Source organism: Eufriesea mexicana, unplaced genomic scaffold (genome assembly GCF_001483705.2).
Source record: "Eufriesea mexicana isolate 0111107269 unplaced genomic scaffold, ASM148370v2 scaffold107, whole genome shotgun sequence".
Classification (NCBI taxonomy): domain Eukaryota; kingdom Metazoa; phylum Arthropoda; class Insecta; order Hymenoptera; family Apidae; genus Eufriesea; species Eufriesea mexicana.
In genome coordinates this window covers 1,206,388-1,222,601 of record NW_016908335.1, presented here as the reverse complement: position 1 = coordinate 1,222,601, position 16,214 = coordinate 1,206,388, and the positions used below count along the sequence as shown (strand labels likewise).

At 54.0% G+C, this 16,214-nt stretch overlaps 1 protein-coding gene across 1 annotated transcript in view; it reads right to left on the bottom strand.

The window, feature by feature from the left end:
- LOC108555306 (dipeptidase 1) overlaps positions 1 to 12,521 on the bottom strand; it is a 68,873-nt gene extending 56,352 nt beyond the window's left edge. Inside the window, exon 1 of the mRNA XM_017910884.1 lies at positions 12,397 to 12,521. Coding sequence (XP_017766373.1) covers positions 12,397 to 12,521 — 125 coding nt within the window. The remainder of the gene's footprint in view (positions 1 to 12,396) is intronic.
- Positions 12,522 to 16,214: the final 3,693 nt, after the last annotated feature.

Below are 16,214 nucleotides of genomic sequence, written 5' to 3'. Positions count from 1 at the left end.
ACAGTAGGTTAAGCCACGAAACGAATGTAATTACCCGGCTGAGACAGCGGGTTAGAGGCACGCGGCTTCGAAAGCCATATTCCCATTAAGCCGTATTACGGGCCGGATAATTCTAAGCACGCGTCGCATTCCTAGTCCGCTTCATTCGTCTGACGCGCGAATTAACTCGACGTAATCGTCGGGGGGAAGACGCGACCCGTGCTACGCCTACGCGACGAAACAATTTGAATAATCGCGGCTGTGCGCGATGACGCGCGGATAACGCCGCAGGATCTCGCCCCGATGCCTGTCGCGGCTCACCGGCTAATTCGGAGGGACGCGATGGCGCCAACTTGTATTTCTCGATTACACCCCCGGCGTAATTACGCGGCAAACTCGTAACCGCGTTTCGTCGGCGTCTCGCGTCGCGCACGACAATGCGGCAACTTTAAACGCCGCGACGCGACCTCAACTTTGTTTCCAGTTTCCGCCACCTTTTCCCGACCGGTGTAGCTCGCCGAGTTCGATAACCGATTAATCGATCGCGCGGGGGGCGCGATACGCGACGCGTCATCGTCGTCGGCATCGGCATCGGCGTCGGCGTCGTCTCGTTCGTGATTTCCACGCGTTTGCCGCGTTTCGAACGACGTCGGGGTCGCGAAACGCGGTGTTACCTGGTTCCCGGTTGAGCTTAATTAACGCGCGCGGCTCGGGAGAGTGGGCTTGAAAAATTATCGCGGCGAAAGGGAAGGAAAAGAGACGGGAAACACAGAGGAACGCGAAAGGGACACGGATGGAGCAATATTTGCGTTATTTTTTTCCCTGCCGATTCCCCGTTGAATACACGTTTACCGAGAGCGTTTAAATATTTGCCAGCAGTCGCGCGATGAGTTTCGCGAGAACGCGCCTGCCCGCCGACGATCGTTTCGCGGGCCCCGCTCGGCCAGGCCGATTCTTGCGGCGATTGCTCGCGCCTCGGTATCCGGGTCGACTAATCCCGCCAGCGGTAATTATATCAAACTCGTAACGAAAATATTCCAGCAATTTCGGACGAGTTGCCGCGAGAGACAGATTGGTCGCGACACAAAGGAATTTTGATGCACGACGGAACGAGAGAACGGATGCACACGCGCAGGCGAGAGAGAAGAAACGCGCGAGCGTGTGCGTGCGTATTGTTACCCGGACAAATCTGACCTGAATCAGAGATGGATCTGGCCGACCGTTTGCCGTGAACCGCACCGCACGGTGGCTGAATGCACTTTGAACGTGGTGCGAGGGGAATTTAACTTGGAACGGAATTAGGTAACCAAACGAGCAACCCGTGTTCCCATCTCCTCCGACCCCCTCGCGGCCCCCTCTTTCTCCCGTCCTATTTGTCCACCGATAATTCCAAAAGTTTACAAGGATCGGAACTCGCTGCCTAAACATTCCCACCGATTAACCGGTACTCCGCGGCCCTGACGCCCCCTGTTCGCTCTCTATTCGCCCCCCGATCTCCCCGTGGCTCCCGCTTTTTCTCGCCAGACGCCGCACCCCGGAGTAAAGGAGATTAAGGGTACGCTGGGAAGGTCGGACACGCTTCGATCGTTAACCTGCTCGTGACGATGAAACAGCCGGCCGTGATAACGACTACGACGATAATAAAGATAATTCCGGATCCAACGACTTTCTTGCCGATTTATCTCCGGGGCAGAAATTTCCGGAGGGTGTCTCGTTCGCCTGGCTACGTTTTCTCATTGGTACTTGCTTAAATTTCATCGTCGTCCGGGAGACGCGTCCGCGTAATAACTGCTGCCCGGTCGTGGACCACTCGTCTTCATCCCCGTCGATCTCAACGACCGGTCTCGTACCTAATTTGCTCGAAAGGCCAGGTCGAACGGGTTTCGGTATCGCCTATTTGCCACGACACGTTCGTCGGCGTCCGTATTCCGCGTGATCGCTCCCGCGATCGACGATTCGCTCGAATTACCCTCGTTGCTGCTTCCCATTGGCCATTTACCGCTCTGTTTCTAGCAGCTTTCTTTCCAGCCGAGTCGTTCCGAACGGCGATTGGATTTTCAGACCGGATTACCGCGTACGGGAAGCATTTCGTCGTAGATTCCGTCTTTGAATTTTCAAGTCGAAGAGCGAGGTGACTGGCGCGATATCTCGAACCTTCGATACGCGAAGCGGCGTACAAACGATCGGATCAATGGCCGCAATGCGGCTCGGTAATAATTAGGAAAACCAATAAGCGTTAGAGCCGGAACGTTTGATACTGTCTCTACGTGCGACCGCATACCTATACGGAAGTGAATCGCATGGAACGAAGTATGCTTATCACGCCGGATACGCCTATGGATTCGTCCCTGTATACGTCTCTGTGCACGTGCCTGTGTACGTCTCTATGCGTGTTCCCGTGTCCGCGTCTCCGGATACATAATCGGAATCGTTGAACGCTTCCGACCGATTCGAATTTCCTATCGAACGCGAAGGGGTCCTAATAGGCGTTTTGAAGGACGATCGAAATCGTTATGGCGGAAATGAACGCGTAGCGGGGGCGCAAATTGGTGCTCTCGATCGGTGACGAAGAATCGTTGAACCGAATCGGCCGGCAAATCGATCGGTAAATAGCGCAGTTTACACGGCCGTTTCAAAATTGTCCTGTATTTTTACGCAATGTCAATTAATTAACCAGCGAAACGATGTCGAGATTGTTTGCGGACCCATTTCGATTCGCAAACACGACGTGGAAAATTTTTAATCGGGAAACCTCAGCCTTTTCCGCGATCATCATTCGTCGTGGACGCGCGATATTTGCCCGATCGATGATCCACGCTCGGGTTTCAATTTTTAATTGAACGAATTTTCCTCGAATCAATCGCGTCGCACGTGGATCTACGCCTGTGATAAAGTTTGGGCAAAAATTGCAAAGGGAATCGGATCCGATTGCTTCCCCCTTTTCCCTGCGCGTTTGACGAATTGCGAATGGCGGATCGGATGGTAACGAGTGGTTGCCGGTGAAAAAATTATCTTTCAAAATGAGCGTTAACCATCGGTATCGAAGGGTGGCCGATCCAGGAAAGTGTCGGCGGAGCTTGGCTGACAGCCAGGCTCGTGTTTGCGCTCATCGATAACAGGGTGTCGTAAAAATTCCGCCGCTTATTGGTCCTATAGCCGACCGAATTATTCTTTTTCCACCCCCTTTTCTTCCCTTCCTTTTTTCAGCCGTGGTAAATTTCATCGATCGCGCGGCACGGCGACGAGGAGAAAAAATTCCGTCCGATATCTTGTTTCTTCGTTTTGTCGTTCTCCATTAAAGCTGCTTTCCCAGCATGATTGCCCTAATTACGTGCCGCTGTACAAAGAGCGGCCAAAATTACAGCCGAGCCGAATTCCTTCGTCGATCTTCGTCAATGTCGCCCGAACGAAAATTGGATACTGCGTCCTGCGATTTCGACCAACGTCTTTTTCCACGTAATTGCCCTAATTACGCCGTTGGCGAGCAAAGTGCAACCGAAGAGATAACCCCGCCCTCTAGCCGGAGGCGTCTGTCGCCTCTCTGTGTCTCGTCTCCCCGGGACGAAACTGGAACACTTCCGGATACGTACGAGTCCCGTCGCTTTCTCCTACTTTCCCAGCGTTTTCGCGTTAACCGTTCTCATGCATATTCATCGAATGCAACGTGCGTCTAAGGGGCGAATCATATCCGGCGCGTAGATTTCGCGAAAGCGCGGTTGAATTGTCGTCGTTTCGCAGGATAGAGGCCGGAAGGGTTGCAGCGAAACGGCGACGAATCCCCAACGAAGCGTCAATGGAACGAAACGAAACGCAAGAGGGTAGGAGAGGGTTAATTGGCAAAGCGCGATAAGGTGGCTAGCCCCGATATGCATACGAATGGCGAATATTCCGTTTGCTGGCGGCAGTGACGTCGCCAGGCATGCAAATACGACTTCCGGTCTCAGCAGAACGGTTCGGGCCTATCGTCCGGTCGGAACGCAGAGGATTTTAATCGGACGTTTCTCAAAAATCTCTTTAATCTCCTTTCGTTTCATGTGTCCCGACGTGCGGCCATATTTTCCACCCCTTCGTGCGCTCGCAGCGCAACACGCGAGGTCCCGCTAATTTCATCTGGAAATTGCCCGATCCTTCGAGATACGGTCAGATATTTTCGCGAGACGGCACGTTCGGATCCGCTTTATCAGAATCCACCTCCAGCAGGGATATTAAATCGTTCGATATCGGACGAGTTACGAGACCCGGAAGACGAATCGCGAAAGCGTCGCAGGGCGCACGGGTCCGTTCCTTTCCTCCATTTCTCCGGACTTAACGTAGCTCGCAATGACAGCGGGGAGCATTAGCGGCAGGGGTTTCTTTTACGTTTTAATTTGTTCGCCGATTAACCGCAGATCCGGGACTATTTCGGTGGCCCTCGCGCTCGGAATCGTAAAATCTAATCCAGCGTAAAATCCGGCAGACTATCCGGTAAACTTTGTTACTGCCTCTTTAAACTTGCCTCTCCCTTGGATCCTTGGCGACGTCCCCTCGCGTCGGAGCGCCCTCCGTCGAGGGTTAATACGCACGGCACTGCGACAATTTATTTTCTAACCGGTTCCCTCGCCCCGTCGGCCCCTCTGCGACCCGTCTAACAGCTACCCGCGTGCAGCGACTCAATGAAGTTATTAAAGTTCGCGCGAGTGCCGGAACCGTGTATCGTCCCCGTCAGCGTTACATCTGCCTGACATTATAAGGGTTACCATGCCAGCCAGAGGCTCGTAAATGAATTGCGCTGGCTTTTAATGGCCGCCAAGTCGCGTTAAGTAAATATTCCGCGATTACGTCGTTCCAATTTCGCGCAGGGTTTATCCCCTTCGACGCCCTCGCCGTTTCTCCGCTCCGCGATCGGCCAGACAGCTTCTTCCGACTTCCGGTCACGCGACTGGTACCCCTAAACGCGTTTCCACGTTCGTTTGTCGGGCCTTGTTTGCCATTTCGCGGTACCCCGGTGACGACGCGACCGTTCGATCGCGACACGGTCGAGCTTCGAGTCACGTCCCAGAATCCTGGATCCGAGATCCGATTTCCGCGCAGCGGTGCCTACATACCCGCAGCTTGCACCCGCTAAGACAGCATCGACGCCTTCGACTAACTCCGCGAAATCGAGTTACACGTTACAGCTGCGTCAACTCTGCCGGAAGTCGGTGTCTGTTCGCGTGGTCGCCTCTGCTCGATGTGTGTGCGTGTCACACGAACACGGTCTCGACAGACGTGGCCTGTCGTATCGTCGACCGGTTATACCGAAAATTAACCCTCGAAGGTAGCCCGGTATTTGCCTCTGGCGACCTTCGAGACGCCGAAGAACCCTCTCCTTGCTCACCCTTGGTCCGCGTCTTTGCCAGGCCCTCGTTACCCTTTAGCGAGATAAGTCTGTCTCGAATCGTTGATCCCTCGCTCGTGATTTAACGAGGACTCGGAACGATTTCCGGTCCGGTCGCGTTTCAATCGAGTCGCGTGGAAAATGCCGGCCAAAGTCGAAGATTTCCGTATCGTTTCACGGCGGAACGATACAACTGTACGCCGTTGAACCTACGTCGACGTTATTCGTTAAAAATGGACGGAGCGGAAATTCCGTCGGCAGCGGGTATTCAGTGGACGAGAGAGTCGCATCGGAAGATAATATCGCGGTGAAGTTTCGCGGACAGAGGACGAGCAGAGCGCGGATAGGAGCACGCAGGGATGGCGGGTTGGAGCGGTTCGTTAAGAGCGGAGAGCAGTATAACGCGATCTCACGGTAACCGATTTCTTAGAATCTTAGCTTTTCTTATAAATTGGATTCGCCGGACGGCGCTAATAATTCGCCTGGGTCCCACCCTGTCCCTGTTCTTTGCCGCTGCTGAGCGTGCTGACGCACAATGCCGGGCTTAAAGCGTAAACTCCCTTTCTCCGGCGAGGGAACTTCGATCGTTATCGCGGCTCTTCTTTACCATTCGTTCGCCTCGCGGAACCGTTAACGAACGTCCGTTGATTCCCGCGAAAGTTGCGCGTAGCCGATGGTTTTCCAGCGCTCGTTAATAAAATTAATTAGAACGATAGTGACAAAGCCGCGTGACGGGAACTTTTGTAGCGACTTTGTGCTCGTCGAAAGAGCTCGCGGGTTAAACTTCCGGCCGCAATGGCGGCGCTTCCGCTCGATGAGATAACGTCCACTCTTAATCGCGTCGGAGGCGATAACACCCCTGCGCGGCGTTCTTTTCCCCTCGGATCTAGGGTGGCCGCGCGATTACGCTGGAGCCCGAGTGACACGCGAGATGTTGCGATCGAAGCGAGCACGGGGCACGCGTGAAATTTGGACCTCTGTGTCGAAGTTCGTTAGCCGGATGGAATTAACGGAGGGCAGGGTGCGAGTGGGTGGCGCTGGTGGCAAAAGGCACACGCGTATATTTCACATGGGCCGTTATCGTGGAAACGACTGGCGCTTGCACACGATCTTTAAACGGAACCGAGGCAGACGAGGCGAACCTCTGCTGGACACGCCCGCCAGCTATCCGAACGAAATTGAACGGAGCGAACCGGTCTGCCGATACGGAACAACCGGCGGTTTCCATTCCGAGGGACCGGGGTATCGTGCCGTGAACAGAGATCCTTGGCGTGAAATAGTCTTTGTTGCTCGAATTCGGACAGAATTGGAACCGCGCGGAAATATCTCTGCCGAATCGCGCTGTGTTAATTTCGCCCATTTGGTTCTTTCCCTTCCCCTTTCTCCTTTCTCCCGACGAAAAAATTTCCTGGGATAAGGACAAATTTTTGGACGACATATGGGATATCTCCGATCGAAATTTGGTACTCGAAGCAACGTTGTTACAAAATTTCCCAGTCCTCGCGTGTAATTAACGGGGGTACGCTTTTGCCGCGATTTTGGCAATCGGTGTATTCGGGGTGTAGAGATCACGGGGGATGGTGAAATCTCGCGGAGGTGTTCTCCGTGTTCTGTGTAGAGAGACGCGAAAAGGTCTGGATGAGAAAGAAGTCATTGTTTCGAATGGAAGAAGAAGGCGAGTCGAAGGAGAGAGGGCGTCTCGAGATGGCTTCGTCGATAGACTCGACAGACTTTGGTCCGTCGCAAAAACAATTCGAATACCGTCTCATCGTTCCCAAGGCAGCGCTTTTTACCGTTCGAACCTTTCGGAAGGTGTTTCCCTTCTATTCCTTCACGCTGGCGCACGTTTGAATTCTTTCTTCCTGCCTCCTTTTTCCACCCTCTCGCCATCGGAGCGAGAGGAATCAAAAGGGAGGGAACTCCTCGCCTGTTTCCTAATTTCTCTCGTCTGGAAACTGGAACGGGGCGAGGCAGCTCGAGTACAACGGCGGAAAATCGTTTCAAATCGACACACGAATGATTCGAAGTGGATTGAAAGTACTGGCAAAGTAAATCGAGCCCGGGACGTTTCTCCGTCGGAGATGAGAGGACGGGAGAAAGGAAAACGGAGGAGAGAGGTTCTCGCGCGGGTCACGTATGAGTATCGGCTCTTAAAGTAGGGCGACTCGCTTTTAACGAATAATTTTCTAGTTCGGAAAAACTCGCGCGAAATTGCGAATATCCGGCGCTGCTCTCTCATCTCCGCGCGCGGGATGGGCATGCCGAGGATGAAGCTTAGCTTTGTAAGGTCCCGCTACGATGCGCCGGCCGAATGAAAGGATTTATAGCGCGTGCACGTTCTCCTTCTTGCCTCTCTTTTTTCCCCCTTTTTCTCTCTTCTCTTCTCCCCCTGCTCTCCGCGTGCAACGTAGGACGCGCGAGGAAGAAACCTTCGATTGTGCGCGGCACTTTCAGCGATGCTTCCGGAAATCGGGAAAAGTGCTCTCCCCTTTCTATAGCGAGTCGGTAATAACCGTACTCGGAGCAGTTTCACGTGCCGCGGCTTCGATAATCTTTCTCTACGGCTATTGCGATCGTTATCATTGCCTCGTAGACCGCATTCTTTTCGAATACGGTTACGGTCCCAGCCAGTGTGCACCGGGGAATATCAAACCCCCCATATGCCCTTTTCCGATCCTTACCGCGCGAGGACTGCATAACGAGCTTTGTATCTCTATATACACCACTCTCTCTCTCTCTCTCTCTCTCTCTCTCTTAGAAATCTTCCATCTCCTCTTTATCGCACGTCCCATCCACCACAGCGCCGAATTTCTTCAGCGATCGATGAAATCGCCCTACTACATCATACGCGTCCGCGTTTCGCGAGGAGAATAAACAAGGTTGACTCGGATCTACGTGCATTCCAACCCCGATACCAAGGTAGCCGTTCCTCCATCCACTTTGCTCGGGTTCACGAGAACTTGGCCAACTCCGCGACGGCCTAAATCTCCTTTTCCGCTTTTAAGCTTTAAGCATCATCGTGGACGCTACTTGCGCGCTGTTTCCGTCCGCGTTACCCTCGTGCTTATATATTTATGCGCCGCTGAGCGGATACGACCCTACGCCGACGCCGCGAGCTCGCAACTTTCGACTCCGCGAGTCGAGGGGGTTCCGAAGGAACGTCGACGTTCAAAGGGAAAGCTCTCGGTGGTCCCCGCGACCCAGTCCATAGGTGCTTCCAGGCCCATAGAATCGTCGATGTTCGCACGGCCATTCGAATTTCGACGTGTTAAAATCAGGGAGCAAGGTTGAAGGTTCGCGACTCACATTAACGACGAGGAACGCGGTACGAAGGCCCTTGCGAGACTCTCGAGACTAACCCCATTTTCGCGCAGCCTCGCGAGAGTTTCGGTCAAGCCGAGTGCCCGAAAAACGACGGAAACGAGCCGGTAGTTGCTTATCGCGCGTCGTCTTTCCACCGGCAAGAACGTTTGAAAAGAGTCGCGGTCCCGAAGAAACCGCTCTGCACCGAACCGTTGCCAGGGCAAGACCAGCCCGGCACCCTTTGCGGTCCAGCGGCACGGAACGCTCTGGGTAATTAAATATTTCCGCGCGGCAATGAACGCTATAAACAGAGCCGTTGAACGACGTAATTACAGGCCGGTGTCCGAGCGGGTTATCAGCATCACGGGCGAATATTTTCGTTAATTCCCGCGTTTCCGGCGAAAAATGCCCGCTTTGGTCCTCTAAACGCTCCCGATTCACGGTTCAACGTGCGGGCAAACAACGATAATTGCCGGTCGAGTGTCGTTGAAGGCTTCTCGAGGAAGAAAATGACGCGAGTTCCCGGTTCTTCGGGATTCGAATTCGTCTCGTCTTCGCGATTCCAATACCTGTTTGTTACTAGCTCAGATCGAATCTCCTGCACGCAGGGGTAATATTTTCGTTGATTTCCGCGTTTCCGCCGAAAAATGGCCGCTTTGGTCCTCTAAACGTTCCCGGTTCGCGGTTTGTGGGGCACAGGAATTCAAAATTCGCGGCTATAACGCGTGAGCAACCAAAAACAAAGATAGGATATCGTTAGGTGGAAGGAGTTTCGTGTCTCATGTGTCAGTCGCGAATTAATCGTGTAATTGAACAGTGCGTAGAGAGAGAGAGAGAGAGAGAGAGAGAGAAATATTTTTATATTTTGTACCGTCTCTTCTCATTGAATATATTTCTGTTCGTTTTGTCAGTGCATTTATAATTCCACGAGCTCGTCATTTCAATTCAACACGGTTTAATGTGCGGGAAAACGACGATAATTGATAATTGCCGGTCGAGTGTCGTTGAAGGCTTCTCGAGGAAGAAAATGACGCGAGTTCTCGGTTCTTCGGGATCCGAATTCGTCTCGTCTTCGCGATTCCAATACCTGTTTGTTCCTAGGTCAGGTCGAATCTCCTGCACGGAAGGGTAATATTTTCGTTGATTTCCGCGTTTTCGCCGAAAAATGGTCGCTTTGGTCCTCTAAATCTTCCTGGTTCTCGGTTTAACGTGCGGGCAAACGACGATAATTGATAATTGCCGGTCGAGTCTCGTTGAAGGCTTCTCGAGGAAGAAAATGACGCGAGTTCTCGGTTCTTCGCGATTCGAACACATTATTTCTACTTTAGATCGAGTCTCCGGCAAGGAAAGGCCGCAACGATGTCGCGTCGATGAGGAAAGATCGCGTTTCGGCCGTTTTCTCTTCTTCCATTCGACACAATCGAAGGGCGAGACGAGAGAAGAGGGTAGCTTTTTTGAAGGCAGCGAAACACGGGCGACGAGGTTCTTTGTTCCCCGCGCACGTTGCTCGTATAGGAACCTAGAAGCTGAGCCGCGAGGCTGGAATTGGCCAGTGGCGAAAATTCCTCCGGTTTCATAGGTTTTTACGGTTTCGCGAACAACGCGAGCGACGCTCATCGCGCGATTGTTACCGAGCCCCCCCGCGAACTCTCCGCTCGGCCGATGCCGAGGAAAAATGCAAACTATTATACAGGGCACAATAGGCCCGACGAGGCTTTCACTCGTTATCGGTAACGAATCGCCTTCGGGTCGTGGACAATCGGCGAAATCGCTCGTGTTCCACTTCCACCCCGCGGTGCTACCCTTTCATAGACGATACCTCTCGCAGGACTCCTCGAATTTCTATCGCGCGACCCAGGGGGTGAAAGACTCTTCCTTGCCCCACGGTCGACAGGCCTGACAGAGAAGACCGTAATTTGCACCGACAAAAGGATCGTTCTGCTCTTTATCGCGATCCGCAGTTTATTTTTCGAGACGTTGCCGGAGACGCGTAGCCCGATACCCCGAGACGCGTGTATTCGCGACGAAACGGGGCGCATTGAAAGACGACACACGTCGGCTCGATGGATGTCCTTCCATTTAAATGCAAAGCGACGTCGAGGCAATTTTTATCGGGTCGTAATTGCTCGTTCCGGCTAGAAGGAACGAAGGAAAACTCGATTGTCCGTTGTTCCGGATCGTGCAAGCGATGTTGGATTCTTCCGGGGCGATCGTTGGAATGAATTTTCACCGCGACAAGGGCCATTCTTGCCTTTCGATTCGACAGGGGTGGCAAGGAAATACGCAAACACGGCGTCGCCGACTTGCGTCGGGGCACGTGCTGCACGGTCCAGAGTCACGGTTGCTTCGCGGACACCGGCAGAGGAAATTCGTATCTACCTTGACGTAACCCGAGAAAGCGAAAGACCAATAGCCAACGGCCATTCTCGAGATAAATTCCATCCAACTTTTGTCTCTTTCGCTTTCCTCGTTCTGTCCCTTCGCCTGCTTCTTTCAATTCCTCTCGCCCTTTCCCCCCTCACGTGCCCCTCTCTTCGTTAACGTCTTTCCTTTCTCGGGGGCGAAACTTTCTCGTTACCTTCGCCGAGAAAATGCACGACTTGTCGAGTTTCGTCCAATTGAATAGCGGCGCCGTTCGTCCCCCGGATAAAGGGGCGATTTCAAGCTGTCACGCGGACCAGCTCTTGGCGGATAGCATTTTTGCATTCGTCCGTTTTATTACCTCGGCCTCCGGTCTTGTCCGCGAGTTTGTCCGCTGCGGTACACCGGCGTCCCGCATTGTGCGCGAATTTCGAGCGTGCCAGTTTTTTGCGTCCCCGCTCGATTGTATCAGAAACCGCGGCGCGTTCCTTTTGTCCGCTCGGCGCCGTGCAACTTTTTCGTCGGTTTGTTCCCGAAATTTCCCCGTAACGAACTTTACATCGCGGTCCAATGAAAAACAATTAGTTGCTCTGTTTACCTGCGAGCGGGCGCGCGTTCACTCGCCTCGCCCTTTCCAATTTCGCCGTTCGCTGAGAATGCATCGATTCTGGGGAAAGTAATAAAAAAAAAAAAAAAAAAGAGAGAAAAAGAAAAGAAGACACGAGGAAAAATGCGAGAGAAGAAGAGACTCGCGGGAAAATAAATTTCCCTTATCGGAAACGGAGAGCTTCGATATCGTTCCCGGAAACAGTCCCGATCGCGAGCGCGAGCGCGAGAGGGCAAGGAACGCGCACGAATTTCCATGGAAAGGACGAAAAAGCCTGGGCTCCCCGTGATTCGACGCTCGATCGCGAATCGGACACACGAAGGACATTCCTTTCGAGCTTAATTCCTGGTGTAATTAGAGGCACGCTCCGGCTATGGAACTTTGTCCATGCGCGTCGTTACGACGACATTGTTCTCCGCCGGCTATAAATTCGTACCTTGCGATTCTCCTGCTTCAACGGCACTCGAGTTAACGATTACGCTAGAGTTTTCAGTTATTCGTTAAAATTTCAACAATTTTCCGTGGCGCACGCCAAAAATTCAAGCACCGGCGGACCGGCAGGAGGGACGGGTCTCTTCAGGCTCCTACAGCGAACGTTACAGCCCCTAAACGCGAACTCTCACCCCCCGGTACCGTGTATCTCGTTTTAAATTCCACTTACCGTCCTACCATCGCCGTCGAACCGAGCTGCAACGTTCCGCGAGTAGATCGACCGGTTACGAATTTCCGTTTACTCCCGTTTTTATGGATATTCGCGTGGGTTACCCCGTAGTAATTTGCTCGCACTCACCCGTCTATCAGCGGCACGTCCCTGAGTATTCTGCGAGCAGCCGCGAGTCGATCTCCTGCATGGGCAGCGAGCAGAATCCTCGTCAGTAGCTGACCAAGGACCATCACGCCCACCACCATCCTCATCCTCCTCCTCGCTGGACCCGCAGCTCTTCCTTACTAATGTCCTCATGCCATCACCGTCGGCTGACCGGCTCACCCGCAGGATATCCCTCCTAACAGCGATTCTACAATTTCCCGTCTGTCGCGTTCGACCTCTTTTCACTCGGACGTTACCCGGTTCTCACCCTTCACTCGTCACAGTTCATTCTCGCTCGTCGTCCGACGCACCCGGAAATTTGCGATTTTCCCGACTTGCTCGATTTTCCCGATTTCTTCGATGACCTTCTTCTTCTGTCACCAATCCTCGCGATAATTCCACGCGGTTGACTCGATTTCCCGTCTATTATCGCCAGTCTACAGCCTACGTCGTGCTCCGTACAGAGAGATCATAGGTCTCCCTTCTTCCTCGGTCTCTGTTTCCTCTTTGGATGCTCGCGTTCGCGCATCTTCCTGGATTTCCACGAGTCGTCTAATAGTTTTCCGCCGTTCTTTATCCCGGTCCAGCTCCCAGTTTCCGGCTAATCTTCTCGTCCCATCTTTTCGACTTTGTCGTCCGTGCTCGATACCCTCGCCGAGAAACTTTCTCGGCCCGTTTATTCTATTTCCCCCGCTGCTAGCATCCCGCGACTTTCCTGCGCGGAACAGCTATTTCCGCGCAAGCATCGGTGCACTGTCCGCTCCTTATCTTTACGCCCGGTCCCCGCGCAGCGCGATGGGACGACTGTTTTTAATTTCCCCGTTGGGACGGGATCGCGATAGCGAGGCGTCGTTTAACCGGAAGTTGCGCAGCTCCGCTTCGACAACGGTTGCTCGCGAATAGCATTCGCGGAGTTTTTCGAATCGCGATTCTTCGCGCAGCGAGAGATCTTCGTCGAGAGGATTCTCTTCTTTGGCGATATTTCTCCTTCGAGTCCGAGCATCCGAGCTTTCCTCCCTTCGTAATCGCCGCGCGGGATTAGCTGGTCGAGCCTGTTCCCATCTATCCGGCCTACACGCCCTGCTTCTCCTCGAGAGATCGCAAAGAGAAGCTCGTGGAGATCGGGCAAGCGCCTTTTCGGAGCCTCCCGACGATCACAGTGCCTCCGGCTTTTGATCGATGTTGCGTTCAGGCCGAGAAGGTTGAAGCGAATCGAACCGTTCTCGCGGAAACACTCTCGCGGCGCGACTGTGTGCTAATTACCCTGGAGAAGGCCAGTGGAGGGCCTCGACTCTGTCGAAATTATTTGCCCTGGCGAATCCACGACGCGGAGTGAGAGAGCCGGAGCTCGTTATCGCGGACGACGACCGGCAGAGCGATTCTTCCTGGCGATGATTTTATTTTCGAAACACCGTGTGGCCCGCATCGGCCGCTGTCGTCGGACGCCGCGGGGCTACCGCGAGTGTTGCGGGCAGAAGATTAATTAGCGGCGCGAAGAGGGCAGGCGACGGAGGCGGAACGTACGGGCAGCAGGCGAGCGGGTGGAGCGTGAAAAACTGGTTTTGCTCGATCGTTTCCTTTTGGATACCGGCTGGATCGGTGTTCCGGGACGGTCGGGGTGATGTACGATCCGTGTCCCTTTAACGTCGTCGGATCGAACCACGCTCCCGTGCGGTCTTTTTCATTTGCGACCGCCGCGCGGTCATCTGCACGCACCGGTGATACTTCATGATCGTCCACGGTATCGCGGTCCACTGTCACGGACCTCGATCGTAAATCTGTCCCAATTAATTCGGTACTCGATTAAGTCTCGCGATTAATTACGCAATCTCCGTGCCAGGGGAGGACGGATTCCTCCTGCTCGCGCGTTGCACTCTCTCCTTCTCCCTCTCTCGCTCCCACTCACTCGCTCCTTCTCTGTCTTTCCGGTTCGGCCAACACCGCTAGCAAATGATGGATCGTCCAATCCGACGTTGAAACCTTTTTTCCAGTCCCTTCTATCGCGTCCGCGGGCACGATCTTCTCTCTCTCACGAGCTCCTCCGCGCGACCGACCGACCGATCGTTCCGTGGGGAGTTCCGCTCGAACGATGCATTACTGCGATCCCAGGTTGGGGAAAAAAGAGGCGCGGATCAGAACCGGAAAGTATTTTATCGTTTGTCGGCTCTCGCAATTTCCCGGTTCTCTCTCCCTGCGCACTCGCCCTGTTTAGGTTACCACCTCGATCGGTAGGTCGAGGCGGAGGTAGAGGCAACGGGGACCGCCTAATCGCTTCCACGAGCAATTAGCGCGTAGCCGCGTTCTTTCGTTCGGCGTCGCGACGCGTAAACTCGATTAACAATCGAACGCGGCTTAGAGGAACGCGGTGGAAACGCAGCTCGCGACCAGGCCGTTAACGTCCGCTGCGGCTAACGAGTCGGTCTCCGTTCATAATTATTCTACACACAGGATCGTATAGCCTCGCGACCGGTTATCCGCGCGATACGCGATATTTATCTCCCCGACGCGTGATTAATTAGCGCTAACGACGTTAACCATCACGCTCTTTGATCCTTTGATCCTTGACAGGCGTCGACCAACGGCCTCGTACGCGCAACCTTCCCGAAAGCGTTCCTGCGTCCCTTCCGGTCCGGAACCTAGCTCCGTTTCTTCGCGAGCGATTGTATCCGGGGTATCCTTGAGCTATCGAAACGAGAATATTCCGAGGATGGCAATTTCGCTCGGCCGCGAACAGGTCGCGAGTGTACTCGTCGTTAATTTCCGGCTCGTTTATCGCCGCGCGTAAAGCACTCGTATCGGAAAGGCATCGTTCGGCCGGTGAACACACGAGCGTGCGTGGTCGTAAAAAGTCCGCGACGAGCGGGTGGTCGCAGCTGCGTAACCGCCGGGAGAAATTACCGCGATCGCGAGCGAGAGAGCGGAGAAAAATTCGCGCGCGGAAAAGTTTGGCGGAGAACTCGTCGGAGGAAGTTTGGACGCCGTCGGCCCGGGCGGAAGTTTGGTCGCGTGAACGATGGCGCGAGTGGTCGCGCGAAAAACCGAATCGCGGATTAAATGGCGGAATAAACGACGGAAGAAAGGAGGGAAGAAACGGCGGGGCGAGAGCGAGGGAGAAGCGGAACCACGGGCGGTCCCGATGGCGCGTCGAAACTTTCACTGGAGAACCTTCTGCGAGGGGTTGCGCTGGTGGTGGTCGAAGGGGTCGTCGGAAGGGTGTTAGCACGGCGTCCGAGTCACGCGGCCCCGATCACTGGTTGTTCGCGGTCCGGAGTTGAAGACCCGACTGATGGAAACGTACGCAGAAACTCGGTATAGCCGAGGGCGCAGGCGCTCCCGTTCCTCTCCACGATCTTCCTCTCTTCCACTGGGATCCGTTCGCCTATCTCTCTGCCTTCTCTTCCGGAACCGCTATCCCCTTCGACGCTTCGTATTCCGATCTCGCGTCTGCATACAGGGACGACCCACCGCGGTCGTCGAACACGCGATCCTTGCAGCTTTTCGAATCGCCAGCCCGCTGCCACCCCTTTCGCCTATGTATATCTTGGCCGGCGGCAAGTCGAGAGGAAAGCAGACGGCGTCACGGCTACGCCGATTTAGATATTCCCTGTATGATCCAGCGGGCAACGAGCAGCGAGCCGCTCCTTTACGGCCCCGTAAACCCGATCGCGTCGCCTCCATTCCTTTTTTACGGCACGGTCCGATACGCGCGCCACTCCTCCACCAATTGTTTCGGCAACGAGCCGCTTTCGGTGGTTCGATCTTCTCGTTACCCCGATATCTTCCGCTTTTTACGACGCCTC